At 44.0% G+C, this 27,926-nt stretch overlaps 3 protein-coding genes across 3 annotated transcripts; all 3 read right to left on the reverse strand.

Annotated features, from left to right (window-relative positions):
- LOC120026064 (centrin-3-like) lies at nucleotides 1-2,649 on the reverse strand. The gene is made up of 5 exons (XM_038970853.1): nucleotides 2,519-2,649; nucleotides 1,779-1,914; nucleotides 1,548-1,662; nucleotides 1,015-1,206; nucleotides 1-633 (listed from the first exon to the last, which is right to left on the reverse strand). The coding sequence occupies exons 1-5, from the start codon at nucleotides 2,536-2,538 to the stop codon at nucleotides 590-592; spliced, it is 507 nt and encodes a 168-aa protein (XP_038826781.1). The 5' UTR covers nucleotides 2,539-2,649; the 3' UTR covers nucleotides 1-589.
- Nucleotides 2,650-6,600: 3,951 nt separating this feature from the next.
- On the reverse strand, nucleotides 6,601-13,413 carry LOC120025778 (arrestin domain-containing protein 3-like). Its single transcript, XM_038970420.1, has 8 exons — nucleotides 12,908-13,413; nucleotides 9,555-9,636; nucleotides 9,087-9,234; nucleotides 8,800-8,902; nucleotides 8,461-8,717; nucleotides 8,107-8,251; nucleotides 7,823-7,977; nucleotides 6,601-7,731 (listed from the first exon to the last, which is right to left on the reverse strand). Exons 1-8 carry the CDS (start codon nucleotides 13,185-13,187, stop codon nucleotides 7,660-7,662), a joined length of 1,242 nt encoding a protein of 413 aa, XP_038826348.1. The 5' UTR covers nucleotides 13,188-13,413; the 3' UTR covers nucleotides 6,601-7,659.
- Nucleotides 13,414-19,803: 6,390 nt separating this feature from the next.
- Nucleotides 19,804-25,032, reverse strand: LOC120026365 (toll-like receptor 8). The gene is made up of 2 exons (XM_038971209.1): nucleotides 25,019-25,032; nucleotides 19,804-23,022 (listed from the first exon to the last, which is right to left on the reverse strand). The coding sequence occupies exons 1-2, from the start codon at nucleotides 25,030-25,032 to the stop codon at nucleotides 19,932-19,934; spliced, it is 3,105 nt and encodes a 1,034-aa protein (XP_038827137.1). The 3' UTR covers nucleotides 19,804-19,931.
- Between the last annotated feature and the right edge of the window lie 2,894 nt (nucleotides 25,033-27,926).

Raw genomic sequence — 27,926 nt, forward strand, 5'->3', positions numbered from 1 at the left:
TCAGTCAATTTGGTTTATTATGTAAAATAAATAACACAAAGAAACAAGGCAATAATCAAATAAAATGGTATATTAAACTACAAAATGTGGGAGTGTATAACCTGTTTGTATTTGCTGTTTAAACCACCATCCAGAAATACTATTGAAAACTGAAGTTTACCTGGAATGTTTCAGAGAGATGACCTGTAATATAACCTCTACAGTTTTCTATAGGGAACAAACATAAATCACAGCAAGCAAATATTATTTTTTGGGGAATACCATTTGCATTTGAAAGAAAGGTACTAAAAATAAAAGAACATACACTATCTATGGTTGTAGTTGGATCAGACTTTAAAAAAAACATGTTTCAACAAAGACAAGAACCAAAGCAGTGCTACTGGGCCAGACGATGAGTCCAAATAGTCTACAGTGGCTTCCTTACCTCCTCTCCTTCACCTGGCCAGATCTTTTAAGTCAGTTTAGATGAAGGAAAGGAGGCAAGGTAACCTCTCCAGCAGTTCCTCAGTGACCTGGGGGACCCATCCATCCCACAGTGAATCTACAGCCTCAGCCTCCTAGCCAAGCTCCCAAAGCAGCTGCTCACTAATCAGGAGTCTCCCGTCATTATGGAAACAAACTCCTCCTGGTTGACTGGGAGAAAGAGAGAGAAAACTTTGTTTTGAACGCTGAACGTCACGTTTACATTTTAAATTGATGGTTATTCAGCTGAATGTGTGCGAGTGTGTGTTAACGAGTAAGTGTGTGCGCGCATGTATGCCGTGTCTGCTCCCTGTGTGTACTCACTCGCCCTGTGTGTACTCACTCGCCCTGTGTGTACTCACTCGCCCTGTGTGTACTCACTCGCCCTGTGTGTACTCACTCTCCCTGTGTGTACTCACTCGCCCTGTGTGTACTCACTCTCCCTGTGTGTACTCACTCTCCCTGTGTGTACTCACTCTCCCTGTGTGTACTCACTCTCCCTGTGTGTACTCACTCGCCCTGTGTGTACTCACTCGCCCTGTGTGTACTCACTCTCTCCGTCTCCATCTGTATCGAACTCATCGATCATGCTGCGCAGCTCCTCATCTGTGATGCTCTCTCCAAGCTCTCTGGCCACACGTCTCAGGTTCCTCATGCTGATCCTCCCTGAGTCGTCATCATCAAACAGCTTAAAGGCCTTCAGGATCTCCTCCTTAGGGTCCCGCTGTAGCATACGGTCTGTCACTGAGACAAATAACATGGATAAACACACAGGGTTAAATTCAGTGAATCGAGTTGACATGATCCCTTACAGTACAGAGAAGCATGTCTGCTCTACATATCATATTTTGTCCAATCAGAGATCATTCAGGGTCCCTACCTCTTCCACGTGGGTACAATAGACAGGGAATAGGTAAGGGGGGGGGGGGGGGGGGGGTTATGAGGGGGAATACAGGAGGAGTAGAAAGTGTGCAGCATTAATAAAGGCACACACCAACAAAAGGAAAGTACACTAATATTAGGCATGGAACTATTCCAATTGTGTGTAATTATACAACATGAAATTAAACACAGCAGGAACTTACCAACTTCATTAAAGTCATCAAAAGTTATTTTGCCATTGCCTTCTCTGTTGTAATCTTTTAATATCTTCAGCACATCCACTTTCTTCACCTCAAAACCCAGAGCTCTCATTGCCACCTTTGGGTGAGAGAGAGGAAGAGAGTTAAGTATGATACTTTTACTGTCATATTAGACAGCAGAGGGACACCAGAATACTAGTAATTTTATAAGGTAACTTGTAGGTAGACGTTTACCTTGAGTTCATGGTAGTCTATCTCTTTGTCTTTGTCTGTGTCAAACAGCTCAAACGCCTCTTTGATTTCAAGCTTTTGCTCCTCAGTCAGCTCTCTCCTCTTCTTCCGCTTGGTTTTATCCACTGCCAGTTCAGTCCTAAACATCAGTGTCAGGTTTTGTGTCAAAACAAAGAAATAGCATAGATTGACTATAGACACGATGAGTTAGTCGATGAATCACTTAGTCACATGTACATATTACCTCAATTATCTCGACTAACCGGTGCCCCCGCACATTGACTCTGTATCGGTACCCTCTGTACAGTATATAGCCTCGCTATTGTTATTTTACTGCTGCTGTTTAATTATTTGTTACTTATATATTTTTTAAATTACTTAAAACTATACAACTTCTTAAAGCAGTGTTGGTTAAGGGTTTGCAAGTATGCATTTCACTGTAGGTGTACAACTGTTGTATTCGGCGCATGTGACAAATAAAATGTGATTTGATTTGGAAATACTTCATTGCGACTACAGACACACATTACACTGTCAGGTGCTAAGGTTGACCAACACAGTTGGTTACTAGCTAACAATAGCTAGCTAACTATCAAAAATATATAACGCTAGCTAGATATAATCGCTAACTCGCAACCATTGGCAACAAGGAATCTCGCTGGTTTGTGCTAGTTTGTTTCACAGTTCTTGCTAGGTAGTAATCCAATCGTTTAAATACTGTGCTCGAATAATAAACAAAATACCTTAAAGACAGACTCATCATTCAAGTTGTGCTATGTAGACCTAAAATGTCAAGAGAATCCGACCAAAACGTGAACCGGTAACAGGCACAAGATAATTTGCAAAACCACAACAAACCACCTTGTAGCAAATCCGTTAGTCCGCGCCTGTTTCGTTGATCCTCATTGGATGCTACATAATTGCTCCGCTACAAAGTCACCTTTGATTCGACAAAATGAAATATCGCGGTGCTGCACATTTTCCTCCCGAAAAGACGTCCCGAAGTGCTTGTTACACTCTCTGCCCAGTAGAGGGTGATGCATGTCCATATTGACAAGAGAGGCAGAGACCAGTGATGGAAAATACTCATGCATGAGATCTGTTTCACAGTCTTTAGACCCAAGTGAACCAGGAAAACTGGTAGACATACATGTGAGCTATCTTGTGCCTGTTACCTGCTGTTCACGTTTGCGATGACAAGACAACAGATGACGCCTCGGGTAGCATAGTGGTTAGAGCATTAGGCCAGTAACCTGAAATGTTGCTGGATTGAATCCCGAGTTGACATGGTAAAAATATGTCAATCTGCCCCTGAACAAGTATTTATTGCCTGTTGCCTGTTCGTCTCGTTTGTCAAGTCAAGTTTGTCAAGTTTTCCCAGTCTCTCTTTTTCTCACCCTCCTGGTTTTGACCCTTGCCTGTCCTGACTCTGAGCCCGCCTGCCTGACCACTCTGCCTGCCCCTGACCCTGAGCCTGCCTGCCGACCTGTACCTTTGCCCCACCTTTGAATTATTGACCTCTGCCTACCCTGACCCTGAGCCTGCTTGCAGTCTGGTACCGTTGCCCTACCTCTGGTTTACTGACCTCTGCCTGCCTTGACCTGTCTATTGCCTGCCCCTGTTGGATTATTAAACCTTTGTGAATTCAACGTTGTCTGCATCTGGGTCTTACCTTCAAACCTGATAAGGCCTGATAAAATGTCAAAGGGATGCAAAAGTCACTCATTTCGTGGAATGACCCTACATTCAAACCACTCACGCAAGAGCTCTCTCTCTCTTTATCTGAATCTGAGTTCTAGTCTCTCTGTGAGATTCCATGTTCTATTATTGACCTTATCAACAACTGTAAAAAAAATTGTTGCCTTACAGGCTCTAACTTGGCATTAGACGCAGATCTAGGATCAGCTAACCTTGATGAAAACCATTATAGGAGGAATTGCAAAACTGCTCTTAGATCAGTGTCTAGAGACTACTTTATTCTTCTCCATGTTGACTTCCTATTCATTTATCAGGTTTGTTTTTTGGGGGATGATTTAGAAATGAATTGGGTGCGTGCTTCTGTGGGATTGTTATATAATCTGCTGTCTAATGTGGCATGTTGTTATCTAATAACAGTCTAATTAAATTATGTCTCTCTCTCCTATGCCCTCAGACAAGAACTGACTGTGCCCAGAGTATTTTTTCACTGCCCTGGGTCACCACACACCCACACACAAACTCGCACACTCACAACCTGGGTCATAAGGTAACATGAGGGGCGGGTGGGGGGCATGTGTGCTACAGTGAGAGGCATATAGCCCAGAGCATGTTCTCCCCTGAGAACATATTCCAAGACTTCAAATATCTGTGTTAGGACATACAAACACAAACACTTACACAACACACACACACACAAACATGTACTAGGTTGCCTTTCTGACTGTGTCTCTCCAGCCAGTCCAAACCGGTTTGTGTTTATCTATGGCACAGTAGCTGCTCCTGTAGAGCATCAGCCAAAACTGTACTCAAGTGACCTTTCATCATGTGTGTGTGTGTGTGTGTGTGTGTGTGTGTGTGTGTGTGTGTATGTGTATGTGTATGTGTGTGTGTGTGTGTGTGTGTGTGTGTGTGTGTGTGTGTGTGTGTGTGTGTGTGTGTGTGTGTGTGTGTGTGTGTGTGTGTGTTTCCTGACACATACTGTATATTTGTGTGTCTGTTCTGAACACACCACATCTGAAACACAACAAGTTTCAAGTTTCATTAGTTGAATTTACGGGATACCCATGGTATACACAGTCCAACCAAATGCTTACTTTCAGGTTACTTCTCGACAATGCAACAAAAATAAGAAATAATAAAATGTAAAAATGCGAACATAAAGTAAATGGCTCAGTAGAATAGAATAATATTTTTTTGCATAAGTATAATACAGGAAGGCACAATTTATAGTCCAATATGTACACATGTTTTGGGGAAGGGGGGATTGGGGGGCAAGTGTTTCAATTGTGCAGTGTTTAGCAATCATAATAAGAGTCTGGTAGTAGCAGTTGGGATGTGTGTGTGTGTAGCATGAATGTATGTATGTGTGTGTGTGTGTAGCATGAATGTATGTATGTGTGTGTGTGTGTGTGTGTAGCATGAATGTATGTATGTGTGTGTGTGTAGCATGAATGTATGTATGTGTGTGTGTGTGTAGCATGAATGTATGTATGTGTGTGTGTGTGTGTAGCATGAATGTATGTATGTGTGTGTGTGTAGCATGAATGTATGTATGTGTGTGCAGCATGAATGTATGTATGTGTGTGTGTGTAGCATGAATGTATGTATGTGTGTGTGTGTAGCATGAATGTATGTATGTGTGTGTGTGTGTAGCATGAATGTATGTATGTGTGTGTGTGTGTGTAGCATGAATGTATGTATGTGTGTGTGTGTAGCATGAATGTATGTATGTGTGTGTGTGTAGCATGAATGTATGTATGTGTGTGTGTGTGTGTAGCATGAATGTATGTATGTGTGTGTGTGTGTAGCATGAATGTATGTATGTGTGTGTGTGTAGCATGAATGTATGTATGTGTGTGTGTGTAGCATGAATGTATGTGTGTGTGTGTGTGTGTGTGTGTGTGTGTGTGTGTGTGTGTGTGTGTGTGTGTGTGTGTGTGTGTGTGTGTGTGTGTGTGTGTGTGTGTGTGACTGACATGAGAACAGACCCCAGGGGGGAAACACCGCCTTTTTCCTGTTGCAGAGATTACCGACTTCCTGACCCACTACTTCTCAATATGACCACAACTACTATACCAGGGCTGCCCAACCCTCTTCCTGGAGATCTACTGTCCTGTAGGTTTTCAGTCCAACCCTAATTTAGCGTATCTGATTCAGCTAGTTAAGGACTTGTTGAGCAGCTAATAAGTAGAATCAGGTGTGTTAAATTACGGTTGGACTAAAAACTCAAAGGACGGTAGATCTCCAGGAAGAGGTTTGGGCAGCCCTGTACTACCCTGTAGAACAGGGCATCAAACTCATTCCACACAGGATTTTGTTTTTTTCCTTTCAATGAAGACCTAGCCAACCAGGCGAGGGGAGTTCCTTGCTAATTAGTGACCTTAATTCATCAATCAAGTACAAGGGTGAAGCGAAAACCCGCAGACACTGGAGTGAGCTTGAAACGTGCTAATGCTAATGAAAAATATGAGTGCTCTCTCTCTCTCTCTTTGTCAGGGTGGTGACTAAGATATGACGAAGTTCTAGCAAAGAATGGGACCGGCCCTGCTCAGATAGACACGCTAGGGCCTTTCCCTATGTGTGGGGGGTTGGGAACGGTTCACAAGCTCACGTTTCAAAGATCTTTGTCACTCTGTCTGCAGTGCCGATTACAGTATTAGCATAGTATACTACATCATGACATCTGAATCTGTCCACACAACTGTGTCCACTGTCCAGACCACAGAGATGAACTGAGTTAGTAGTTCACATGAGCCTTAGCCAATATCTGCTCTCTCTCTCTGTGTGTGTGTGTGGGGGGGGGGTGAGAGACAGAGAGAGAGAAAGAGCGTGTTGGAGGATACAATGCTCTCTTGTCCTGTCTGGTTATCAAGCATTGGAATGGAAAAAGAGAGCTAGAGAGGGAGAGAGGGAGGAGAGAAAGAGAGGATAGAGGGAGAGGGGGTGAAATAGAATCCACAAGAGGCAGAAGGAACAGGCAGCTCTCTCCAAACCCTGCTGTAGTGTACAATGTGATAGCGGGCCCAGTAACTCCAAACCCTGCTATTCACCAATAACCCTGCTATTGAAAGAGGGACCCATACCCTGCTTTTAATCCACTGAACTAATTATTACACAGTTCACACAGTTTCTACAAAAAGGCTTCTTTATTTCAAACAAAGGAAGATCATGATAGCATTCAGATCAGTAATGGCTATAATGGCATCACGTACACAAACAGAAAAACAACAAATACAAAAATATATTGCACTTTGTTTGGAAATGAAGATCAACTTTGAACGACAATTGACCTGTAAACATTTCAAATGTATTTTTTTCTTATTTTATATCTGGCTGTTTCTTTGCCTCTTATGTAAATACAGAGCTTCTTTCTGTGTCATATGTCCACATAGTACAATCAAACAAGTGCTTAGTAGGGTACTGTATCTATGGAGGGTTTAGTGAGGAAAGACACCTGAAAGACAGAGTGTGAGTGAGTCCTTCACAGATACACCAGTGTCTGTCTGAACACACACTAGTCATTTCACCATGTACCACATTCCCCATTCAGGAAACCCAAGACACACTAACACCTCTCTAAAAACGTCTCCTTTCATTTGTTTCTTAGTTACTTTGTTCTAAAAGAGTCTGTGATCGGTGTTGTTTCTGGTTAAGTAGTAATAGTGGTGAGAAGACAACGGACATGTTCCAGCATATATGACCGTTGAGGAAGAAAAGCTATGGAAGTAGAAAAACAGTGAGAGAGGCATGTGCAAAATTCACTCTGAGGCTGGAGGAGATCCTGACCACTGTTTCCAACAGTCCAACAGTGGATTATCTATTTTCTTCTTCTCCTCTCCTTTCTAGTCTTAGATGTGCCACGTAATGGTCATATGTACCAGAAGCTGGGTCTAAGGACTATCTATTCTTTCTGACCAGCAGAGAACCGCGATGCTGGTCAGACTGAGGCGTCTCCTGGCCTCTCCACAGAGTGTCTATCAGAGCTGACATCCCTGCATCTGTTGATCTATGTACCCGAGGAAACTAAGGATGAGACGCAATGTTGGCTCCAGTAGGGGGCTATAGCGGCGTCCATGTTGGATCCATCTGTAGGTGACTGGCTCCAGTAGGGGGCTATAGCAGTGGCCATGTTGGATCCATCTGTAGGTGTAGATGCCTGTCTGCTCTGAGCAGGTCAGTGTTGTGCTCAGCGAGAGGGGCAGAGGTCGGGTCTCCTGACCACCTGACCTCCACAGCCCGGCTCTGGGTTAGGGTCAACCTGAGGAACACAGGGGGAAGAGTAGGCTAGTTAGACCTACAATAATGTATGTGTGTGTGTGTACGCGTGGATGTGTGGGGTGTGTGTGTACCTCGGAGTAGAGCGGTGGGGGCTGGTATCTGAACTCTGTGATGTAAGCGCGTATTGTTCCCTGGTTCTCTTCGTTGACCTCTGACCCCTCACAGCGCTCCAGACAGCCCCACCTCTGCTCCTCTGTCACCACCAAGTCACTGTAGCTGGGGGGAGCTGTGAATACACACACAGCATAGGATTAACTTGGGAGAACACACATAAACACACAAACAGTACACAGTACACACACACACACAGTACACAAACACACAGTACACGCTCACACAGAGGTGTATGTCGTACCCTCAGGTCTCTCTGGCCAGCTGATGCTACTACAGTAGCTGCTGATGCTGCTTGTTCGATTGGTGAATGCATGGAGGGGGATGGTCCCGATCACCAACGGCAACGATAGAGACAGGTTCACCCCCCCAGGGATGTCCACATACACCTGAGAGAGACAGAGAGGTAGATATTGTCTTCTTGACAGCCCAAATGATGATATACCAGAAATATAACCTTTACAGTACATGACTGTGAAGATCCTGCTAAACCAGTTCGATTTTGCGAGGCGATTTGACTGACAACACTTATTTACCATTCTACAATATTAATACATGTATTACCATATAAACTATACACCATATTATAATTCCTCACCACCAGTGAGTACTCCACTCTGATGAGTGGACAGTCCAGGATGGATGGGGACACTGGGGGTATGTGGAGTAGTTTTCCATCCCAGCTCTGGCTCTTCCCCTGGGGTAGGGTGTCCCCACGCAGGGCTGCCATCTGCTGCTGGAGCTGCCTGGCCTTTCCCTTGGCGAAGTAGGTCTGGGTCTGGCTCAGCGCTGCCTTGGGCACCACCACCCTGGACGAACAGTTCTCCACCTCTGCAAAGATCTGGATGGACTCACCTAGAAGAGGAGGAGAGGAGGAGGCTGTGAGATGGGGGTGGTATGGGAGGGGGGAATGGGACAGTGTGTGTGTGTTACTCACCTGGCGTGTATCCCTTCCTCTCTATCTTGGCGCTGAGTGAGATGGGTCCCGAGGCACAGAACCAACAACATAAGGTCTTGTCCTTAGTGCCAGCTTGAGGGGCCTATACACAGACATTTCACAAAAACTGTGAGCATGTGTGTATGTGAGATGTGTGTGCATGCATGTGTGTTTGTGAGATGTGTGTGCATGCATGTGTGTTTGTGAGATGTGTGTGCATGCATGTGTGTTTGTGAGATGTGTGTGCATGCATGTGTGTTTGTGTATGTGTACTCCACAATCCTCACCAGCAGCAGTGGTGTGTTGATATCGATGTGTTCAAACACAGTGAACTCTTTCTTGACTTTGAAAGGCAGCAGCCATGGTCTGTTGAGCTCTGCTCTCACCCAGTACCTCACACTGCCATGCTTCCCTTCAAACGACGTGGCCAGGGGCCTGAAAGAGGGGGACAGGAGGGAAGAGAAGAGAGGGGGAGTGGGGGGAGAGGAGAAGAGAGGAAAAGAGAGGGGGAGAGGAGAAGAGAGGGGGAGAAGAGAAGAGTGGGGGAGAAGAAGGGAGAGGTCTGTAGGATTATACTTTTTACATTTCTATCTTTAGATAAGATTCCATATTTGGGGTTCAGATTTTATGTTATAGCTGTGTGTGTGTGTGTGTGTGTGTGTGTGTGTGTGTGTGTGTGTGTGTGTGTGTGTGTGTGTGTGTGTGTGTGTGTGTGTGTGTGTGTGTGTGTGTGTGTATGTGTGTGTGTTACATACATCTGTGGTAGCAGGAAGCTAAAGGCGAATTCGTGTAATCCTGTGTTGAGAACAGTGAGGGCCTCCTCTGGACTGTCCTCATCTGAAATACAGGAAAACAAGATTCCAAATACCATACCTGACACACACTAATCTACACACATAGACACACACTAATCTACACACATAGACACACACTAATCTACACACAGACACACACCCACCATTTCATTTAATTGTTTCACGTTGTGCTTTCAAGTGCCTCATTCCAAGTCAACACCAAGATAATAAACCCAGTAGTAAATGCTGGACGACACATAAGCGCACATTAAAAAATGTTTTTTATAACACACCACACAAATTCACACATAATAAATGCTTTATAACACATAAAACCCAGTTATTGTATTTAATTAGAATATTACCCATTGTGTCAGGTCATAAACGCATCAAATACAACATTTCTTGTAATTTCATCCATGAACACTTCAGATACTACAGAGCACAGCAGAGACCTGAAGACACACCCAGGCTGAGCAAACATGCATCCCCTTTCACTTCCTTTATCTACATGTTATTGTATACGTTGATGTTTGAATCTCTGATCATCTATTTTCTGCCACCTCAGCAGTCTTGCATGTTCTCGTTTGCAGCTGAGAACATTGTGGAACATTGTGTATGTGCGTGTGTGTGTTTGTGTTGTTAAATCACACCGGCAGCGCGAGGAGAGCAGGAGCAGACTGGTATGAACCAGAATGAGCAGCGGATTTTCAGCCTGATACTCCAATGCATACATACTTAGCTTGCCATTGGAGGAAAGCTAACCTGGTCCCGCCCCTCCACCAAGCCCCTTTATGAATGGCCATGTGTTCTGTAATATGGGAGAATTTAGAGAGAGAGAGAATTTAGAGAGAGAGAGAGAGAATTTAGAGAGAGAATTTAGAGAGAGAGAGAGAGAGAGAGAGAGAGAGAGATAGATAGATAGATAGATAGATAGATAGATAGATAGATAGATAGAAAGATTTAGGTATTGAGTGATACTCAGAGACAGAGAGGGAGGGAGTTTGACAGACAGACAGACAGACAGACAGACAGACAGACAGACAGACAGACAGACAGACAGACAGACAGACAGACAGACAGACAGACAGACAGACAGACAGACAGACAGACAGACAGACAGACAGACAGACAGACAGACAGACACTACAGTCTAAATCTGTCTGTCTATTTGAGAGAAATAAAGAGGGACTCGAGAGTAGGTACATTCATGCATCTTTATTTAAAACCAACAACATATTTTATTTGACAAATTCCTCAATCAATCAACACACAAATACAATCAAGGTTATTACAGTGCAACAAAACAAGGAAAACATAACATACTTACAGATCATGAACTAATAAACACTATGCTTGAGCAACAGTGGAGATCAAATCAGTGTAGGCTCTGGTCCTGGAGAGCTACAGGGTGTACCAGCTTTTGTTCCAGCCCAGCACTAACACACCTGGGTCACCTACTCATGGTCCACTATTTAGAACACGGTTGGTTCAATCAGGTGAGTTAGTGCTGGAAATAAAAATCCTGAACCCCATGTAGCTTACTTGAGGTAAACAGATGATCAGCACATACATGACATCATTTACCAGCCAGCTACATAATGAACCCTACCCTACTGACATCATTTACCAGCCAGCTACATAATGAACCCTACCCTACTGATTAACAGTGTTTTCATAAAGGCTATTCTGAACTAAAGGGCACCGGTAGGTTATCTGAACTAAAGGGCACCGGTAGGTTATCTGAACTAAAGGGCACCGGTAGGTTATCTGAACTAAAGGGCACCGGTAGGTTATCTGAACTAAAGGGCACCGGTAGGTTATCTGAACTAAAGGGCACCGGTAGGTTATCTGAACTAAAGGGCACCGGTAGGTTATCTGAACTAAAGGGCACCGGTAGGTTATCTGAACTAAAGGGCACCGGTAGGTTATGTTGCCACCGATAGGTTACGTTGCCACCGATAGGTTACGTTGCTGAAAAGGCACCCAGTCTTCTGCTGAAGGTCTTGGTGTTGTCATATTGTGATGGATAAATGTTCGAGAAAATATGACTTCAGCTCTCACATTACCCTGGCAACAAGAGCCTGATTCGCGCATGCAAAGGTGCATTTACTGTAATATGAGATATGAGATAGGACTTGTTTGTATTGCTGTGTTACATCAAGTGTATTTTTATTGCGCTGTATACTAACTATGGGATTGTTTTTCTTTTAAATGGAAAAATTAAAAGTGTATCTTGGTGTTGTAATGCCCTGTAAAGATGCTAAATAAATCATAAATGTATCACTTTACAAGTTCCATTTGACCAGCTATTATGAAAATTGTTATCGGCTGAAACTGAACCTCAGTAGCCTAGTAAGGTAATGGGCACTACTGTAAATGCCCTCTTTGGTCAATGCAATGATACATCAACAGTTACTATTTAGAAATGTAACATATCAGTTACTTTATGAAAGATGTGTGGCATAGGCCTGCCTACGTGTTAGGCTAGTTGTGCAGTACATAATGGAACTGTTACAGCTGCAAATTGAAGACAAAGTTGCATGCTTTAGAATTTGTATTTCCCCAGATGGAATGATGTCATCCTAGACACATATGGCAGTTTAGACCAATCAGAGGCGAAAGGGGTGTGTGTCCCCACGCTCCCCCCTTCCCTCAGCCAGTTTGTGATCAGGTTTGAACCGCTTCTAACAAAGGGAGTAAACTTCAGGTTGTCATCAGCAAAACAATGTTATTGATAAAATTATAAAACAAAAGCAGTAATAAACCTCAACTTTAACCGCTTTTAGTTAGATTAGCCCTCGCTTGTGTCAAATTTTGACAACATTTTGAGGTTTCTTAACTCGCTAAATAAAACGCAGAGAAGGCTTTACAAACTTCAATTCGAATAAAACACAATTACTGTAGAATCTACAGTAAATTCTACAGTAATTGTAATATGTGTCATAATAAGACATCAATTGAGCAAATATTTATGTCGGATCTGGCCTATTAAACAGCCTAAATTGGATGCAGAAAACCTATCCTTTGTCGCATCAGGACCACTATCCCACCTGACTAAGAACTGTCATTTGTTCCAATGAATGTGTGATGTGTGTGTTACGCAGTTTATGTCAAATGTAGCCCATCATCAGTCATGTAACCTACAAATGGCGAAGGCTATAATTACCAGCAATGACAGAGCTCCATAACATAGCTGGAATATGAAAATTCAGAACAACCGGAACTAGGCCTTTCCATATATACCCAATTTCAAGTTTGCCAGCACATCTCTGTGAGAATGAGTGCGTAATTATGATGTGGTTGTCCCTTACCTCTCTCCTCTCCTATTAACGTGTCGCTATGGTTTAAGTATTCCACCTCCTCGGTGTAATTCTGAGTGTAGGCAGTGTTGGCTCCGGCGTTCCGGGACTCGGTCCACCGCACCTTGGCTACGCCTCTGGCGGTTATGTTCAACGTTTTGACGCGAACCTCACCGGTGACTTCGATTATCACCCTCCCCGAGACCGAATCCCCGCCGGAGTAAACGGGGACGTTGTTGTCGTTCAGGTAGTCGAAGTAGACCGCTAAAGTTTTTACCTTGCCCAGCACCATGGTGTTAGAAAAATAGCGTCTATGAAAACTGAGAAATCATAAGGAACCCTCCGCCCACGGCCCCTCGGTTTTTGCTCAGGATAGAGGATGTGCCCTGCGGGCTGGGTTAGTGGTCCTCTCGCTGACGGTTCATATGGGTGTCAGAGATTCAGGGTTACAGCAGCGGCTAAAAGCTGTCATCCTCCCAGTGCGTTCATTTCTATGGTCTCCTCCTCTGCTTTCTAGTATGAACAGCTGCTTCGTGTCTCAGCGCTCTTAAAGGAGCCTCGCCATAATAAACTTATTGGGCATGTGCGTGCAATTGCGCATTCTTTCATCCTTCCACATGTTGCTGAGTTGAGTTCATATAGATAGGCTACAGATCTCGGATCAGCTTCCCATATCCAAAAACCCAAATGCAAACCCGAAAAACATAACTGACCTTCGATCAGTGTTGGGGCAATTTCATTATTTTTGGAGAGGATAGGCCTACAGTTTCCACAACTGTTGCAATTTCATTATAATGTCCCATTCTTAAAGAGTTGATACATTATGGACCTTCAACCCTTCCTTTGCTGTGTTCCTACCCTTATGGCCGCTCTTCCACATTCACTTTTGACATTTGGTCCAAAAATTGGTTCTAATGAAAGTCCTACTGGCCATATGAACCTTCTTACAGAAAATGACGATACTATAGTCCCTTACTGCCATCTACTTGTGAAAAGAAGAACACGCTAGTAAGAGCATTTCATGATAGTCAAATTATACTGAACAAAAATATAAACGCAACATGCAAACATTTAAAACGTTTTTCTGAGTTACAATCAATTGGGGTGACAGGTAGTGCCAGCACATCTAGTGGTTAGAGCGTTGGGCCAGTAACCGAAAGGTTGATAGATCGAATCCCTGAGCTGACAAGATACAAATCTGTCATTCTGCCCCTGAACAAGGACGTTAACCCACTGGTCCTAGGCCGTCAATGTAAATAAGAATTTGTTCTTAACTGACTTGCCTAGTTAATTTAGGCCATCATTTATGGATTTCCCATGACTGGGTAGGGGCGCAGCCATGGGAGGGCATAGGCCCACTCACTTGGGAGCCAGGCCCAGCCAATCAGAATGACTTTTTCCACACAAATGGCCTTTATTACAGACATAAATATTCCTTTAACCTTTACACATTTTTTAAAAGTACATAATGTTACAGATTTGCAAAAACGTATATCATTGATTAATTAATTAAATTTGCTTTTGCAAATTCATTCACGTCCAACTCCCCCATTACTGGTACAGTACTGATGGTTCATTAACGTCTATAAATAGATTAAAATCGTCTTTGCAGCTTGTAATCCAAAACCAAACTTTGGAAAATTAGGAAAAACATAAAAAAACTAAACTTGATAACATGCATTCCGTTTTGTTGAACGTTACTCAAAGTAACACTGTTCTACTACAAATGCTGCAGACCAAAGACGATCAGTTAATGAACACAATGACTAAGTTGGATGACAGGTCAGTAGAACTCATTGAAGTCGCTGACCAAATGAATGATGAAAGAACTCAGGTGATGAAAATGTAAATATTGATTTCTAAACAAGCGGAGGAAGTCTCATCACTGAATCTCTCTCCGTAATCAAGACCTCTATCTGCAAACAATGATGGACAAGTTTGAGACCGAAAGGAGCAAGTGCGACACTCACGTGTCCAAAATCAGTACTCTCAGCGCTCAAGTGGACTCTACAATACAGCAGAATACCACCCTTAGGTACAATCTGGTGGAATTCCAGAATGGTCACGCGCTACAGCGTGACTACCCAACCAAGCAACCAGAGTCCAGCACTCAAAGGAGTGAAGACGATAGGTTTCAGACTTTGCCTCCCGCAAGTGTCCCTCAGTCTTCTCCTCTTGGCCATTCGGCACTGAGTAATATGGCGCCTCTTCGCCAGCTTCTCCTCTTGGCCCTTCGGCCCCAATTTCCCCACAGGATGCCGCCCGCTTGGCGGAACGCCTTGACAAACTCGCCAAGAATTTCCCCACCTTTGACCACGTTCCAGGTCAGCCAAACGATACTGAGACATTCCTAGCTGACTTAGAGGACGCATTAGATGGCTACTCGAACCCTACGGGTTCTGACAGGGTTTACCTGTTGAAGCGATGGTCAAATAGACACGTGACGAGGTTCATTTGTCTACAACAGCAACACGTGCTAAATGACTGCGCTAAACTTGCCACAGCTTTGAAATTAGAATACAGTGGTTCTGTGGCTCGCAAACACAATAGCTCACTGGCTAACACTGTCAAACAAGCTCGGAACGAACACCCACAAGCTTACTATATCATAGGCTTCGTTCAACTTACTTTGGCCTACTCACTGAAACAGGAATGGAAGGTATGTTACCATTCAAACAAATGTTTCTGTCAAACATGTATCCCACCTTCATTACCTACTTGGGCCCTGCAGACCACATTGGCTTGCCTATCTTACAACTCAGAGAGCTTGCAAGGCATCAAAAGCTTGCAATGCTAAGAGCCCTGACCACTCAGTTTTGAAGTTTGACCAGGAGCACTCACTCCAGTTAGAGGGTGAATGATCAGGTATTGGAGTGTTCACAGATGACGCACAACAACGGTTTCTACCACGAAACCACGAATCCAATAACCTCCGCGGTCAAAATAACTGTAAAGTACGTCGCCATCGAAACGGCTACCGCTACAATTGACCTGTTCGCTCCGTTCCTGCACCCAACCCACAAAAAGTGTCAGATCACAAGGGTAACAAAAGGTTAAAGGACAATCAAAACGTAGACCAATGTTCTCTAGAAGTTCCATTACATGAAGCGAGAAAATTTGAGAAAAGGGTAAAAGATAAGTCACAAGGACTAGACGGGGAATTGCCGGACACCAGGTCCGCAGGATTTAACACCCTTAGCAAGGATGTTAAGGATGTTAACATGTTTAACAAGGATGTTAAAAAGTTGAGACTACGCGCAACACCGTACGAGGCCGCCAGAGCATAAAACAAGTCTAGTTGTAAACTCCCCTCCGAGAACAGTGAGGAGCAGACAGGCCCCTAGACGGGGATAATCTTAGAACACATCTAAGATATTACTGAGGTGTACCACACTGGTCGTAAAATAAGTCAAATTGCTAATGATAATACCGACAGAGGAGTTAGTAGTCGCAACACGTGTAGGGGAATCTCCAGAACACTCTTCTGATGGTAAACACACATGCCACTAATAAATAGAACCCTCCATTCAGGAGGAAAGATATTAGAAGTCATGAACCATGATCACACAGCATACAACTGGTCCAGTGCTTATAGAGTACTTCCGTCGTGAGGTTATCTCCTCCGTGGATAACATATGAAATAGACTTCTTCATACCTATCGCCACTACAATAGTGGAAGACACAGTGACTTGTAGTAAAACCACTACAGACTCCCTTGATACCAATTCTGACTGATCCACAGGCATTGAACTGAAAATTACCTGACTATGTCAGACTCATTCTGAACAAGTTGTAGTCTACCAGGAGACTTGGTTTTCTTCCCTTGACATGTGCGTTTGTGTAAGCATAAACGCACATGTACAACGGAACATCCAATTAGGATCTATGCCAGGATAAAATTGGGTAAAATTGAAAATGTACCTTTAAAATGAGAAAATTGTCTTCCCTTTAAAGTTTAACTAAGTCAGTAGCCACGCCCAAGTGAATAGACATTGGTTGGAAATGATGAACCAACCCCTTTTCTACATTTCTATAAAAGCCCCCGTGACCAAAAGTCACTGTTGAAAAGGGCTAATTTCAACTATACAGGCCAGGAAACATGAGAGCTTGTTACAGGTATGAACTCTGAACTATTGATCACCTAAATAAGTGCATACTAAACTAGCATATATCAGATTGCAGCTGAACATATGCGCAAATCTAGTATGAGAACACTGACCGACGAGGACGAATCTCCAGAGAGAGATGAACCTCTCAGACCACGTGAACCTCTCACACGACGACCCGGATGATTCCACAAAGAACATGGCGACATAGACTGGGCAAACCAGAGCCTCACATCACCAACTCAACTATCGAAGCCAGCGTCACGTAAATACAATGCATTACTTTTCTGAATGAATGATCGTTAGTGGCATATGTATAGCTTCCCAGGTCCAATAGAGACCCATGTTCCTTAGCCTTCCTTCCAAACCCCCCTTCTCTTCTCTCTGAATTTACCTTGTTACGACCACACTGTTTTGTATTGTTTAGTCCACTAGGGACGGTATTTTACTGTATAATGTGATTATGTATTGTATATTCTGTAATTGTTAATTAGTTAGTAAATAAATAATTGAGCCAATTGGTGTATGGATGATTTATAGTAAAGGCTGGGTTCGTGCAGATAGCCAAGAATTTTACAACATTTGGAATGAGAACTGATAAGGTAATAAATAAATAATTAATAGAAGACTAATTGATCAGATATTAAAATATCTGAAGAGTTATATTCGGAAAATTATAACTTTGTAATCTGAAGATTTTCCGTGGTACCCTGACTTCCTAGTTCATTAAATTTACATGATTAGTTTAATCACCTAATAATAATAACAGAGAATTGATTTGATAAAATAACAGCCAAAGACACGACACCACCCACCCACATGTATGCCCACACACACATACACACACACATAGCCTATTGTAAGGGATGCATGGTTTTCTGTATAATATAAATACATTTTATATAATATAATATACATTTCTCTAAGTTTCACCATCATGGTAAAGCCCTACTTATGTTGTTGCTTTGGCAAAGTCATTTCTGAAAATGATTATTTATTTCATTAGAGATTAATTTACATCAACCCTTTAGGGCAATCCTGTTACGTGAACTGAGCTCTCATTTTAATATGGTGAAACTATTCCTTTTTAAAGACTTTTTTCAAAAGAAGCATTGAATATCTACACTCTAATGAAAAAAAGGGCTCCAAAAGGGTTCTCCGGCTGTCCCCATAGGAGAACCCTTTTTCGTTCCAGGTAGAACCCTTTTTGGTTTCAGGTAGAACCCTTTTGGGTACACAATACCCCATAATGACAAAGTGAAAACATGTTTTTGACATTTTTGCAAATTCAATGAAAGTGAAATACAGAAATATCTCATTTACATAAGTATTCACACTCCTGACTCAATATATGTTAAAATCATGTTTGGCAGTGATTACAGCTGTGAGTCTTTCTGGGTAAGTTTTTAAGGTGCCCTTCTTTGCGATGCATTGGAAAACCTCCCTGGTCTTTGTGGTTGAATCTGTGTTTGAAATTCACAGCTTGACTGAGAGAAATTACAAATAATTGGGTAACACTTGACACCCAACGGTCCTAACCATGACATAATATGTCATAACAGCTGACAAAAGGTGTCATAGCCTGTTATAACCCACAAAACCTATCACACAAAGCAAAACATTCCATTACACCAGTACAACAGTACACTTATGTTATACATACATTTTTTAAATTGACCATATTAAATTAGCATTGTAATTGTGCACACACTGATGTCAGACATGCACCTTCCCCAATGCTCTGTTTGTTGATGACTGGGATGAATGCAGAAGCAGATTTCAGGAACAGGACAATTCACCCTCTATTTATAAGGGCATGTACATGATAGGCCTATCTGGCTTAAATGATTATATGGTCATAATTATTATCGTTTTTCATGCATGATTGTCTGTGTCCCATCATATTCATTGGCCCTCATCACAATATTACAAATATTCAATCACACTGTTGCACGCTTGTATCGGATGAAAATCCACTCCAACTTGCTGAGGATGACAGAATTTGAGTAGGAGCAATTCTAACCTAATTAATCTGACTTCCTTATGACATGAGGCTAGAACCATGAGCTGATCCTTGCAATCATAGTCTAGAAATAAATAATTCAGTCAATTTAAAGCAGAGGTATCAGTGTGTGTATCTAAAAGAATACAATGTGTGTAATTCATTTGACCAATAAGCCATATCAACAGTCAATAAGTATCGCTGTGAAATATGAGGACTGCAGTCATGTATCAATTTAAAATGAATCAACATGTATTACAATAAATCCAATAAGATGCAATTATCTAAAAGAAGAAACCGTATAAGTTGTCTAGGTAAAAGGTCAAACAGTCTAAGATAACAACAATACTGCATGTATAGCCATACGCAGGTATAGCTAGGAGCTTGGAAAATTCAAATTACAATATCCTCAACGTTTAATTAGCATCACTCTGGTGGCCGAAACAGAAGAAGGAAAATATCGCAACTCTCTTCTAACCAAATCACCTTGCAATATTATGGGAACAACCATTCTGCTCCTCTTCTGATACAGCCATCAGACCAGCGACCAGATTAGGACAACGTCTCTGAAAAGGAGAAACCATAAAACATGCAATAGGCCTACAGAGAGTCATATCAACATGTTCAGCTCTTTATATGAACTTTAGAAAGAAAGCAGACATAAAAATACATTGAGAACGCCTACTCCAGTTTTATTTCACGCCTCAAGGGCACTAGGAACTTTGGTGCGCCACAGGGAAGCTCCTGGGGAGGGTGCGGGTGAACCACACACTGTGCTTTGATGCCAGCAAATCGCCGATGTTGCCTTCATCACAGTCTTCATGCTCTCTCCACATTTAATATTCAAAATTATACAGTAGTCTTAGGTCACCCATATCCTTAACTTTTACTTTCTAAGAGTCATAAGTTTCTCTAATGTCTGTAGGTTCACCGCCCAGTGAAGTATGTGCTGTGTAGGGATGTGTGAGTGCCTATCTGATCTTTCCGAATGGTTCTCTTCAGGTGGTGCCAGAACCATCGCTGGGCAGCTGGACTGGCATCCGCGGGCCACTCCAGAACACTGCGCCTGCAGAGCCGCCTGCGCAGGTGGAGGATGCGTGAGCATTGCAAGACCTGGGGCTGCAGTAGCAGCAGCACCATGGCGTCCACCCCCTCCTCCACCAGCCGCTGTTGCACCAGCAGGGCAGCCATTTTGACTACACCACGCAACAGGAAGCCTTCCGTCAGCACAAACACTGTCTTCCTGCTCTGCCGCACGCTATTGGACAGGTTGTCCATGACAGGCATACCCAGTGTCCAATCACGCTCCTCCAGGCAGAGGGATCGTGCCCTCTCTCCACGCTCCTCTAGCTCCACCCTTAGATGGTTTAATACCCAATCAGAAGCCAGCGGGTCTGCGGTGTCATACATGACAAAGGCGTCGTAGATAAAGTCTGTGGGCACTAAGCGACGGTGATGCTTCATCTTGGCACCACAGTAGTCCAGAATATAGGACAGATCCCAGTAGAACAGGTGTGCTGTGAGAGATACCAACAGAGTGAGAATGATGAGAAATGACGTGATGATGCAGAAGGCCATTGCGTTTTCATCGTTCACACACTCCTCTATGTCATAGCTCAACACAGACTTGCCCCTCCTCTCCACGGGCATGTCACATGTCACCTCAGTGGCCAGCAGAGGGAGCTCCACCTCGTTTCTCCTCATCCACAGATGGAAGTCCAACAGGTCACAGGTGCAGTGGAGCGGGTTGCCCTGTAGGGACAGCTGCTGGAGGTGGTTCTCTGCTCCAGACTCAAACGTGGTCTGGTTGATGAGCTCCAAAAGGTTGAAGCTGAGGTCCAGCACATACAGGCTCCTAGCGCCCCTGAGGAAACCTGGCGCCAGCTGGGAAATTCTGTTATGGCTCAGGTCCAGAAACTTTAGTGAACTGGTTAAAGCACAGACCACCTGCTCCAGTTTGTTCTTACTCAAGTCCAGCTCCTCCAGATGCGGTAGTTGTGTGAGCGTCTCCCAGTCAAAGACCTTCAGTCGGTTTTTACTCAGAGACAGGCGTCTCAGGGTCTTAGGGAAGTGTTTGTAGACCTCAGGCGGTACACGGTGAAGTTTGTTGTATGACAGATCCAGGGAAGTCAGGTTTTGGAGCGCCCTGAAAAGTTCATAGTTCTGGCATATTTTCCACATGATGTCTAGGCGGTTGCCTTGGAAGTTCAACTCCTGCAGGGAGCTGCTTGAGATGTTGTTATGAGTGAGGGTGCTGATCTCGTTCCAGCTCAGGTTCAAAACCTTCAGAGAACCCAGGTTTTCCATGAATGCTAAACTGTGGTTTAGCCCTGCCACCACAAAGTAATGATTATTATGACTCAGGTCCAACACCTCCAGTTCTGTTAGCTCACTGAATGCATGCTCATAGCGCAGGTAGATCTTATTCCGGGATAGATCCAAGTACTTAAGTTTGGGGAAATGTACAAACTCACTACCGTTGAACATGTCTCCAATGGAGTTAGATGACAGGTTGAGACAAGCTGTGTTGTCCAGGCCTTGCAGCATATCGGGGTTTATGTGGAAGATGTTGTTTCTGCTAAGGTCAAGCACTGGACCGTATGCAATACACTTTGACTTAATGTTAGGCAGATGGCGACGATAGAGTCGATCCTTGTGTACATAAGGCCCAAACCTGTCTCTATTCACCTCATAGCCACAGCTACACCCACATATTGACAAAACATATTCTTTCTTAGACAGGAAAGCAAATTTGTTCTCAGAGAGGCCAACACTGGACAAGTTGTGGAACATGCCAAACAATGAGAGGTTTGTCTGATATATAAAGTTAGTTCCCAAATTGAGCACAGACAGGTGAGATAAATTGTAAAGTGGGTTCAAGTCATTTTTGTGAAGAGTTGAAAAAACATAGTTTTCTAGGTGTAATGTCTTCAGAGATGTCAGGTTGGAAAAGTTCATAGAGAGCTTCAAGTTGTGGGAATATGAAGATTGTCCAGGGTGATTGTAAGACAAGTCCATCACCTCTACGCCAGGTAACACAGAGAGGAAGTCCCCATTGGCTATCTCACCAACTAGACGGTTGAATGAAAGGTACAGGTAGCGTAAGTTGGTGAGGTTCTCAAACCAGGAGGACTGTAGGTGATCTAGAGAGTTTCCGGATAGTCTCAGCTCCTGCAGCTTGGATAACTTCCTGAAGGCATATGGGTGGATCTGTAGTGCCCCATTGGATGTATTACAGGGCGAGCAGAAAAACGGGGTGTTAGAACACACAGGGCAGTTACCTGACAGGCCCAGAAGCCTCAGGCTAGTGAGGCCATTAAAATCATGCTGGTGAATGTGGGTGATAGTGTTCTGTTTGAGTTTGAGCTGCTGGAGGGATGGCGGGAGGAACTGGGGGACACCTATCAATCTGTTGTTTGACAGCGATAAACTAGCAAGGTAGGTGAGGTGGGAGAAAGTTCTGTTTTCGATGACTAGGGGTCCATTACAGACACTCCCGTAGTCGCAATTTCCAATTAAGTGGATTGTTTCTAAGAGTCTGACATGCATGAAGTCGTTTGGCCTGATGGTTTTGATGCAGTTGAACTTCAGGCTCAGAAACCGCAGCCTGGACGGAAGGGCACTTGGCACTGCAGAAAGACCATTACTATCGAGGAGCAGTTCCTTGAGCTGATCCAGCATGGAGAATGTTTGGTTCTCTATTGTCAGAGGATGTTTCTGGGGGTTGAAGTTATTGCTAAAGTCTAGTCGAGTCAGGTTTCGGAGGTTCCTGAACGAGGTGCCTGAGAGCTTCTTGATCCGGTTGGAGGAAAGGTCGAGCTGTGTGGCATTCCGGCTGATATCCTGGGGTACCTGGAGTAGCTTCCTGTCCGAGCAGTCAAAGGACTCTGATTGGTTGAGAGAGATGACATCGCAGGGTAGTTTCCTCTGAGCCCAGGTCCTCCCAGAGCAGGAGAGGGAGAGACACAGCAACACCAGGAAGAACAGCAGTCTCTGAAAGGCAGGGGAAAGGGGAAACCTGTGGGAAGAGGATATCATATGAATATTGATTGAAAATATCTGATTCCAAAAGTGGTCTCGGTTCTCTGCAAGAGGGGAGTGTGAGGTAAGACAAAATTATATACAGTATAAGATGACAATGGCACAGATAGTATTGCTATAATCTTAGAGTGCTTCAGCTTAGGTTATCAACTTTTTAAATATTGGATTGTAATGACCTGGGTGTCGGGGGGGTGCGAAGTCAAACGCAGGAGACAGCAGAGCTTCAATAAGTTGAGTCTTTTAATCCCCAACAGTCCAACACAAATGTCCAACACGGACGAACTGGGTGAACATACACTACGGTCCAACGACACGAGCAACAATCCCAGTCCACAAATATAATCTCCACTCCCGAAATCCAAAAGGTATACAAAGTAACAATCCCGCACAAAGACGCCTACGGGCTGGCTGACAAATAAAGCCATACTAATTACCCACTTAACTGAACACAGGTGTAACAAATAAACACATAAGGAGGGGGGAGGAAAAAGAGTCAGTGGCAGCTAGTAGGCTGGTGACGACGACCGCCGAACGCCACCCGAACGGGAAGGAGAGCCTGCCTCGGTTGAAGTCGTGACATGGATTGTGAGTAGGCTACAGTGGAGGCTGCTGAGGGGAGGACAGCTCATAATAATGGCTGGAATTGAGTATAATGGCTAGAATTGAGTGCATGGAATGGTATCAAACACATGAAAACCATGTGTTTGATGCCAATCCATTTACTCCATTCCAGACGTTATTATGAGTCGTCCTCTCCTCAGCAGCCCCCACTGGTTGGCTACCTGATGTCTCTCTCTGCGGCTTACTGAGAGGAGGGAGATGATTGCACAGTCAAGAGCAATGGGACATTTGTATAATTAATTGTATAGTGCTTTGTAAGTATGTAACAGGTTGAAACTGTTGACGTGTTGAACGCAGACTGTGTCAGCGTCAGGTGTTTGTAATTACCAATTAAGGGTGTGCTTTTGGTATAAAAGCTGTGTGTTATCGCTCATTTAGGGGATACCTTTGCTATTGTTCAGGCTGGCGTGCCCTGGGAGGACGAGGACGTAATCGTAATCCAAATTCTACGGGAAAATAATTGTGTCTAGGGCAAGGTGTGCCCCTCTTCACTGCTGGCTGTTTTCATTCTCCCTTGACTCGCCTTCCTTATTATCTGATGGGTATATATTTATTGTGTGTTGACGGAGATCATCAGAACTTAAATATATTGTGATACATGAAGTGATTATTGAGTATTTGTGCTGATGACGAAACTGAGATTATTCAACTATTTTGTGCTTCTGGTCAGCAGTGAACGTTTGAAACACTAGCCGCTGAAGATTGTGTCAATGATGAACATACTTGAACTCTTTTCCTGAAAATAAAATGTATTTTGTATCTGATATCTGGCTGGTCATTCCCACATTCCGCTTCCTGACGCAAAGAACCTATGTGTTTTAGATTAGTCCCGAGGACTTCTCCTCTCGGAAAAAAAAAAAAAGTCAAGTTTGTGTAGTAGGCCTACAGTGAGGGGAAAACATTTATCATTATCTTACTTCTGCTTTCCTGAACAAAATCTTTTAAGGTAGCTTTTAGTTCAAGATTTAGCTAATTGAATTTGCCATATATATTTTACTTATTAATTTATACATCTGTAAATAATGCATAGGTGTACTTAAAACGTTTAAGTATATACAAAAACAATACTGTGAAGTGCCCTGTAAGGAAATATTTAACGTGATGGTTCATGTGTGCCATGTCATAGGGAGAGCATTTGGGCTGTCCATCCATTGTTGAATGATGTTGCGATGTATCAACACAATATTTCAGTTTCCTCATATCCTAAGCCCATCGTAGGAATGTACTGGTCATAAGGAACCATAAAACTCTTCAATTAAATTAAAGGTACTTTTAAAAGTGAGCCAAAATATTAAGATTATCTTATTTAGACATCCAATTAATTTCTGATACACAAATGTCTTGGTACTTACCAGTGTTCCTTCATAGTGCTCCCAGAGAGTCATCTGGAGCCTTGCTGGTTGTACTTCCACATCGAGAGTGTATTCTGAGTATTTTGTATGAGTATTCTGACCTTTTTACATGGATGTTGAAACTTCCTCTAAGTGCATGGTATGTGTGTTCTGGGGTCAAGGTTGTGGAAAACATCCCATCAGGCCCCAGCCACACAGACATTGATTAAATGCTCAAGGAATGCACTACGAATCTGTTTAATCCATCAAAATGTTAACTCTCTGTTGTCCGTCAACGTATGACCCCATAGAAAAACCATTGTCTCTGTCAGTTTTTCTTGGTGTGCCCGGGACCTCTCTGTACAATGTACTCCCACCCCCTTTAGTAATATCTTTGTTCCTCTATTTAGAAAAGCGGAATGACCCTTGGATGATCTCACCCCAACCCAACCCCGTATTTGTGCATGTAATTTGTCCACCACAGAGGAAAAAGAGGCTACAGATTGTCTTTATAGTAAGAACAGTTTTAGAATTGTGATAGGTGCCTTTCTTTGGTTTGAAATATGTAGCTTGGTTTTTGAGGTTGATGGAGAGTGATTAGGGGTTGGAACTAAAGCCTACCCTGTAACTCCTCTGGACCAGGGTTGTAAGACCACAATACATGGCTCCAGGGTTGGGTAGGTTACGTTCTAAATGTTAGTTACTAGTTACCAGTGAAATTGTAATCAGTAACGTAACTTTTGGAATACCACAACTCAGTAACGTAATCTGATTACTTTCAGTTACTTTTGGATTACTTTTCCTTTAAGAGGTATTAAAAGACAAAAAGGATCCATCAAACTAATTTGGTGTATCGTAGTGGTCTCTGACTTTTAGTCAGACTCTCAGGTGGAACAAACTTGAGCCTTTTTTCAAGGCTGATTTGAATGTCAGTGAGAACAGAATGGTGTCAATGTATTTTTTTCACAAACATCCTTTCTGAATTAAAAAATAATCAAAAAAGTAATCTAGTTTTGTAAAATGATGTGTAATCTGATTACACCATCCAACTCAATACTTACTTGCAGGTTCCTTCTCGACAATGTAACACCAATAAGACATAAAAGATAATACAAACATAAAGTAAATGGCTCAGTAGCCTTCCTGTAACGGAATTCCTCTTCCTCTTCATCCGAAGAGGAGGAGCAGGGATTGAACCAAGACGCAGCGTTGTGATAAGACATGATTTATTAAAGTAAAGACGAAAAAACACGAAAACACTTTAACAAACTACAAAACAACAAACGACGTAGACGCACCTGAACATAAGAACTTACAGGACACGAAGAACGCATGAAACAGGAACAGACTACATAAACCGAACGAACGAACGAACAAACAAACCGAAACAGTCCCGTGTGGCGTAACATACACAGACACTGACACAGGAGACAACCACCCACAACAATCAATGTGAAAACACCTACCTTAATATGGCTCTCAATTAGAGGAAATGAAAACCACCTGCCTCTAATTGAGAGCCATATCAGGTCACCCTATAACCAACATAGAAACACATAACATAGACTACCCACCCAAACTCACGCCCTGACCGTCAAACACATACAAAATAACAGAAAACCGGTCAGGAACGTGACATAACCCCCCCCTCAAGGTGCGTACTCCGAACGCACCACCAAAAGTCTAGGGGAGGGTCTGGGTGGGCGTCTGACCACGGTGGTGGCTCAGGCTCTGGGCGAGGTCCCCACCCCACCATAGTCAATCCCAGCTTACGTCTCCCCCTTAGAATGACCACCCTCATCTTACACCCACTTAATTTAACTGGTAACTTTAAGATAAGGGGCAGCACCGGGACAAGGGGCAGCCCCGGGATAAGGTAGCTCAGGACAGAGATATAGCTCAGGACAGAGAGGTAGGTCAGGATAGAGAGGTAGCTCAGGATAGAGGGGCAACTCCGGACTGAAGGGCAGCTCCGGACAGAGAGACAGCTCTGGACTGAGGGGCAGTTCTGGATAAATGACCGCTCTGGGCTGAGGGGCAGCTCATGACTGGCTGACGGTTCTGGACGCTCATGGCTAGCTGACGGCTCTGGACGCTCATGGCTAGCTGACGGCTCTGGACGCTCATGGCTGGCTGACGGCTCTGGACGCTCATGGCTGGCTGACGGCTCTGGACGCTCATGGCTGGCTGACGGCTCTGGACGCTCATGGCTGGCTGACGGCTCTGGACGCTCATGGCTGGCTGACGGCTCTGGACGCTCATGGCTGGCTGACGGCTCTGGACGCTCATGGCTGGCTGACGGCTCTGGACGCTCATGGCTGGTTGGCGGCTCTGGCAGATCCTGTCTGGTTGGCGGCTCTGGCAGATCCTGTCTGGTTGGCGGCTCTGGCAGATCCTGTCTGGTTGGCGGCTCTGGCAGATCCTGTCTGGTTGGCGGCTCTGGCAGATCCTGTCTGGTTGGCGGCTCTGGCAGATCCTGTCTGGTTGGCGGCTCTGGCAGATCCTGTCTGGTTGGCGGCTCTGGCAGATCCTGACTGACGAATGGCTCTAGCGGCTCCTGACTGACTAACGGCTCTGACGGCTCGGGACAGACGGGCGGCTCTAATGGCTCGGGACAGACGGATGGCTCAGACGGCACTGGGCAGACGGATGGCTCAGATAGCGCTGGGGAGACGGATGGCTCAGATGGCGCTGGGGAGACGGATGGCTCAGATGGCGCTGGGGAGACGGATGGCTCAGATGGCGCTGGGGAGACGGATGGCTCAGATGGCGCTGGGGAGACGGATGGCTCAGATGGCGCTGGGGAGACGGATGGCTCAGATGGCGCTGGGGAGACGGATGGCTCAGATGGCGTTGGGGAGACGGATGGCTCAGATGGCGCTGGGGAGACGGATGGCTCTGGCCGGATGAGGCGCACTGTAGGCCTGGT

This window comes from Salvelinus namaycush, chromosome 31 (genome assembly GCF_016432855.1).
Source record: "Salvelinus namaycush isolate Seneca chromosome 31, SaNama_1.0, whole genome shotgun sequence".
Taxonomy (NCBI): domain Eukaryota; kingdom Metazoa; phylum Chordata; class Actinopteri; order Salmoniformes; family Salmonidae; genus Salvelinus; species Salvelinus namaycush.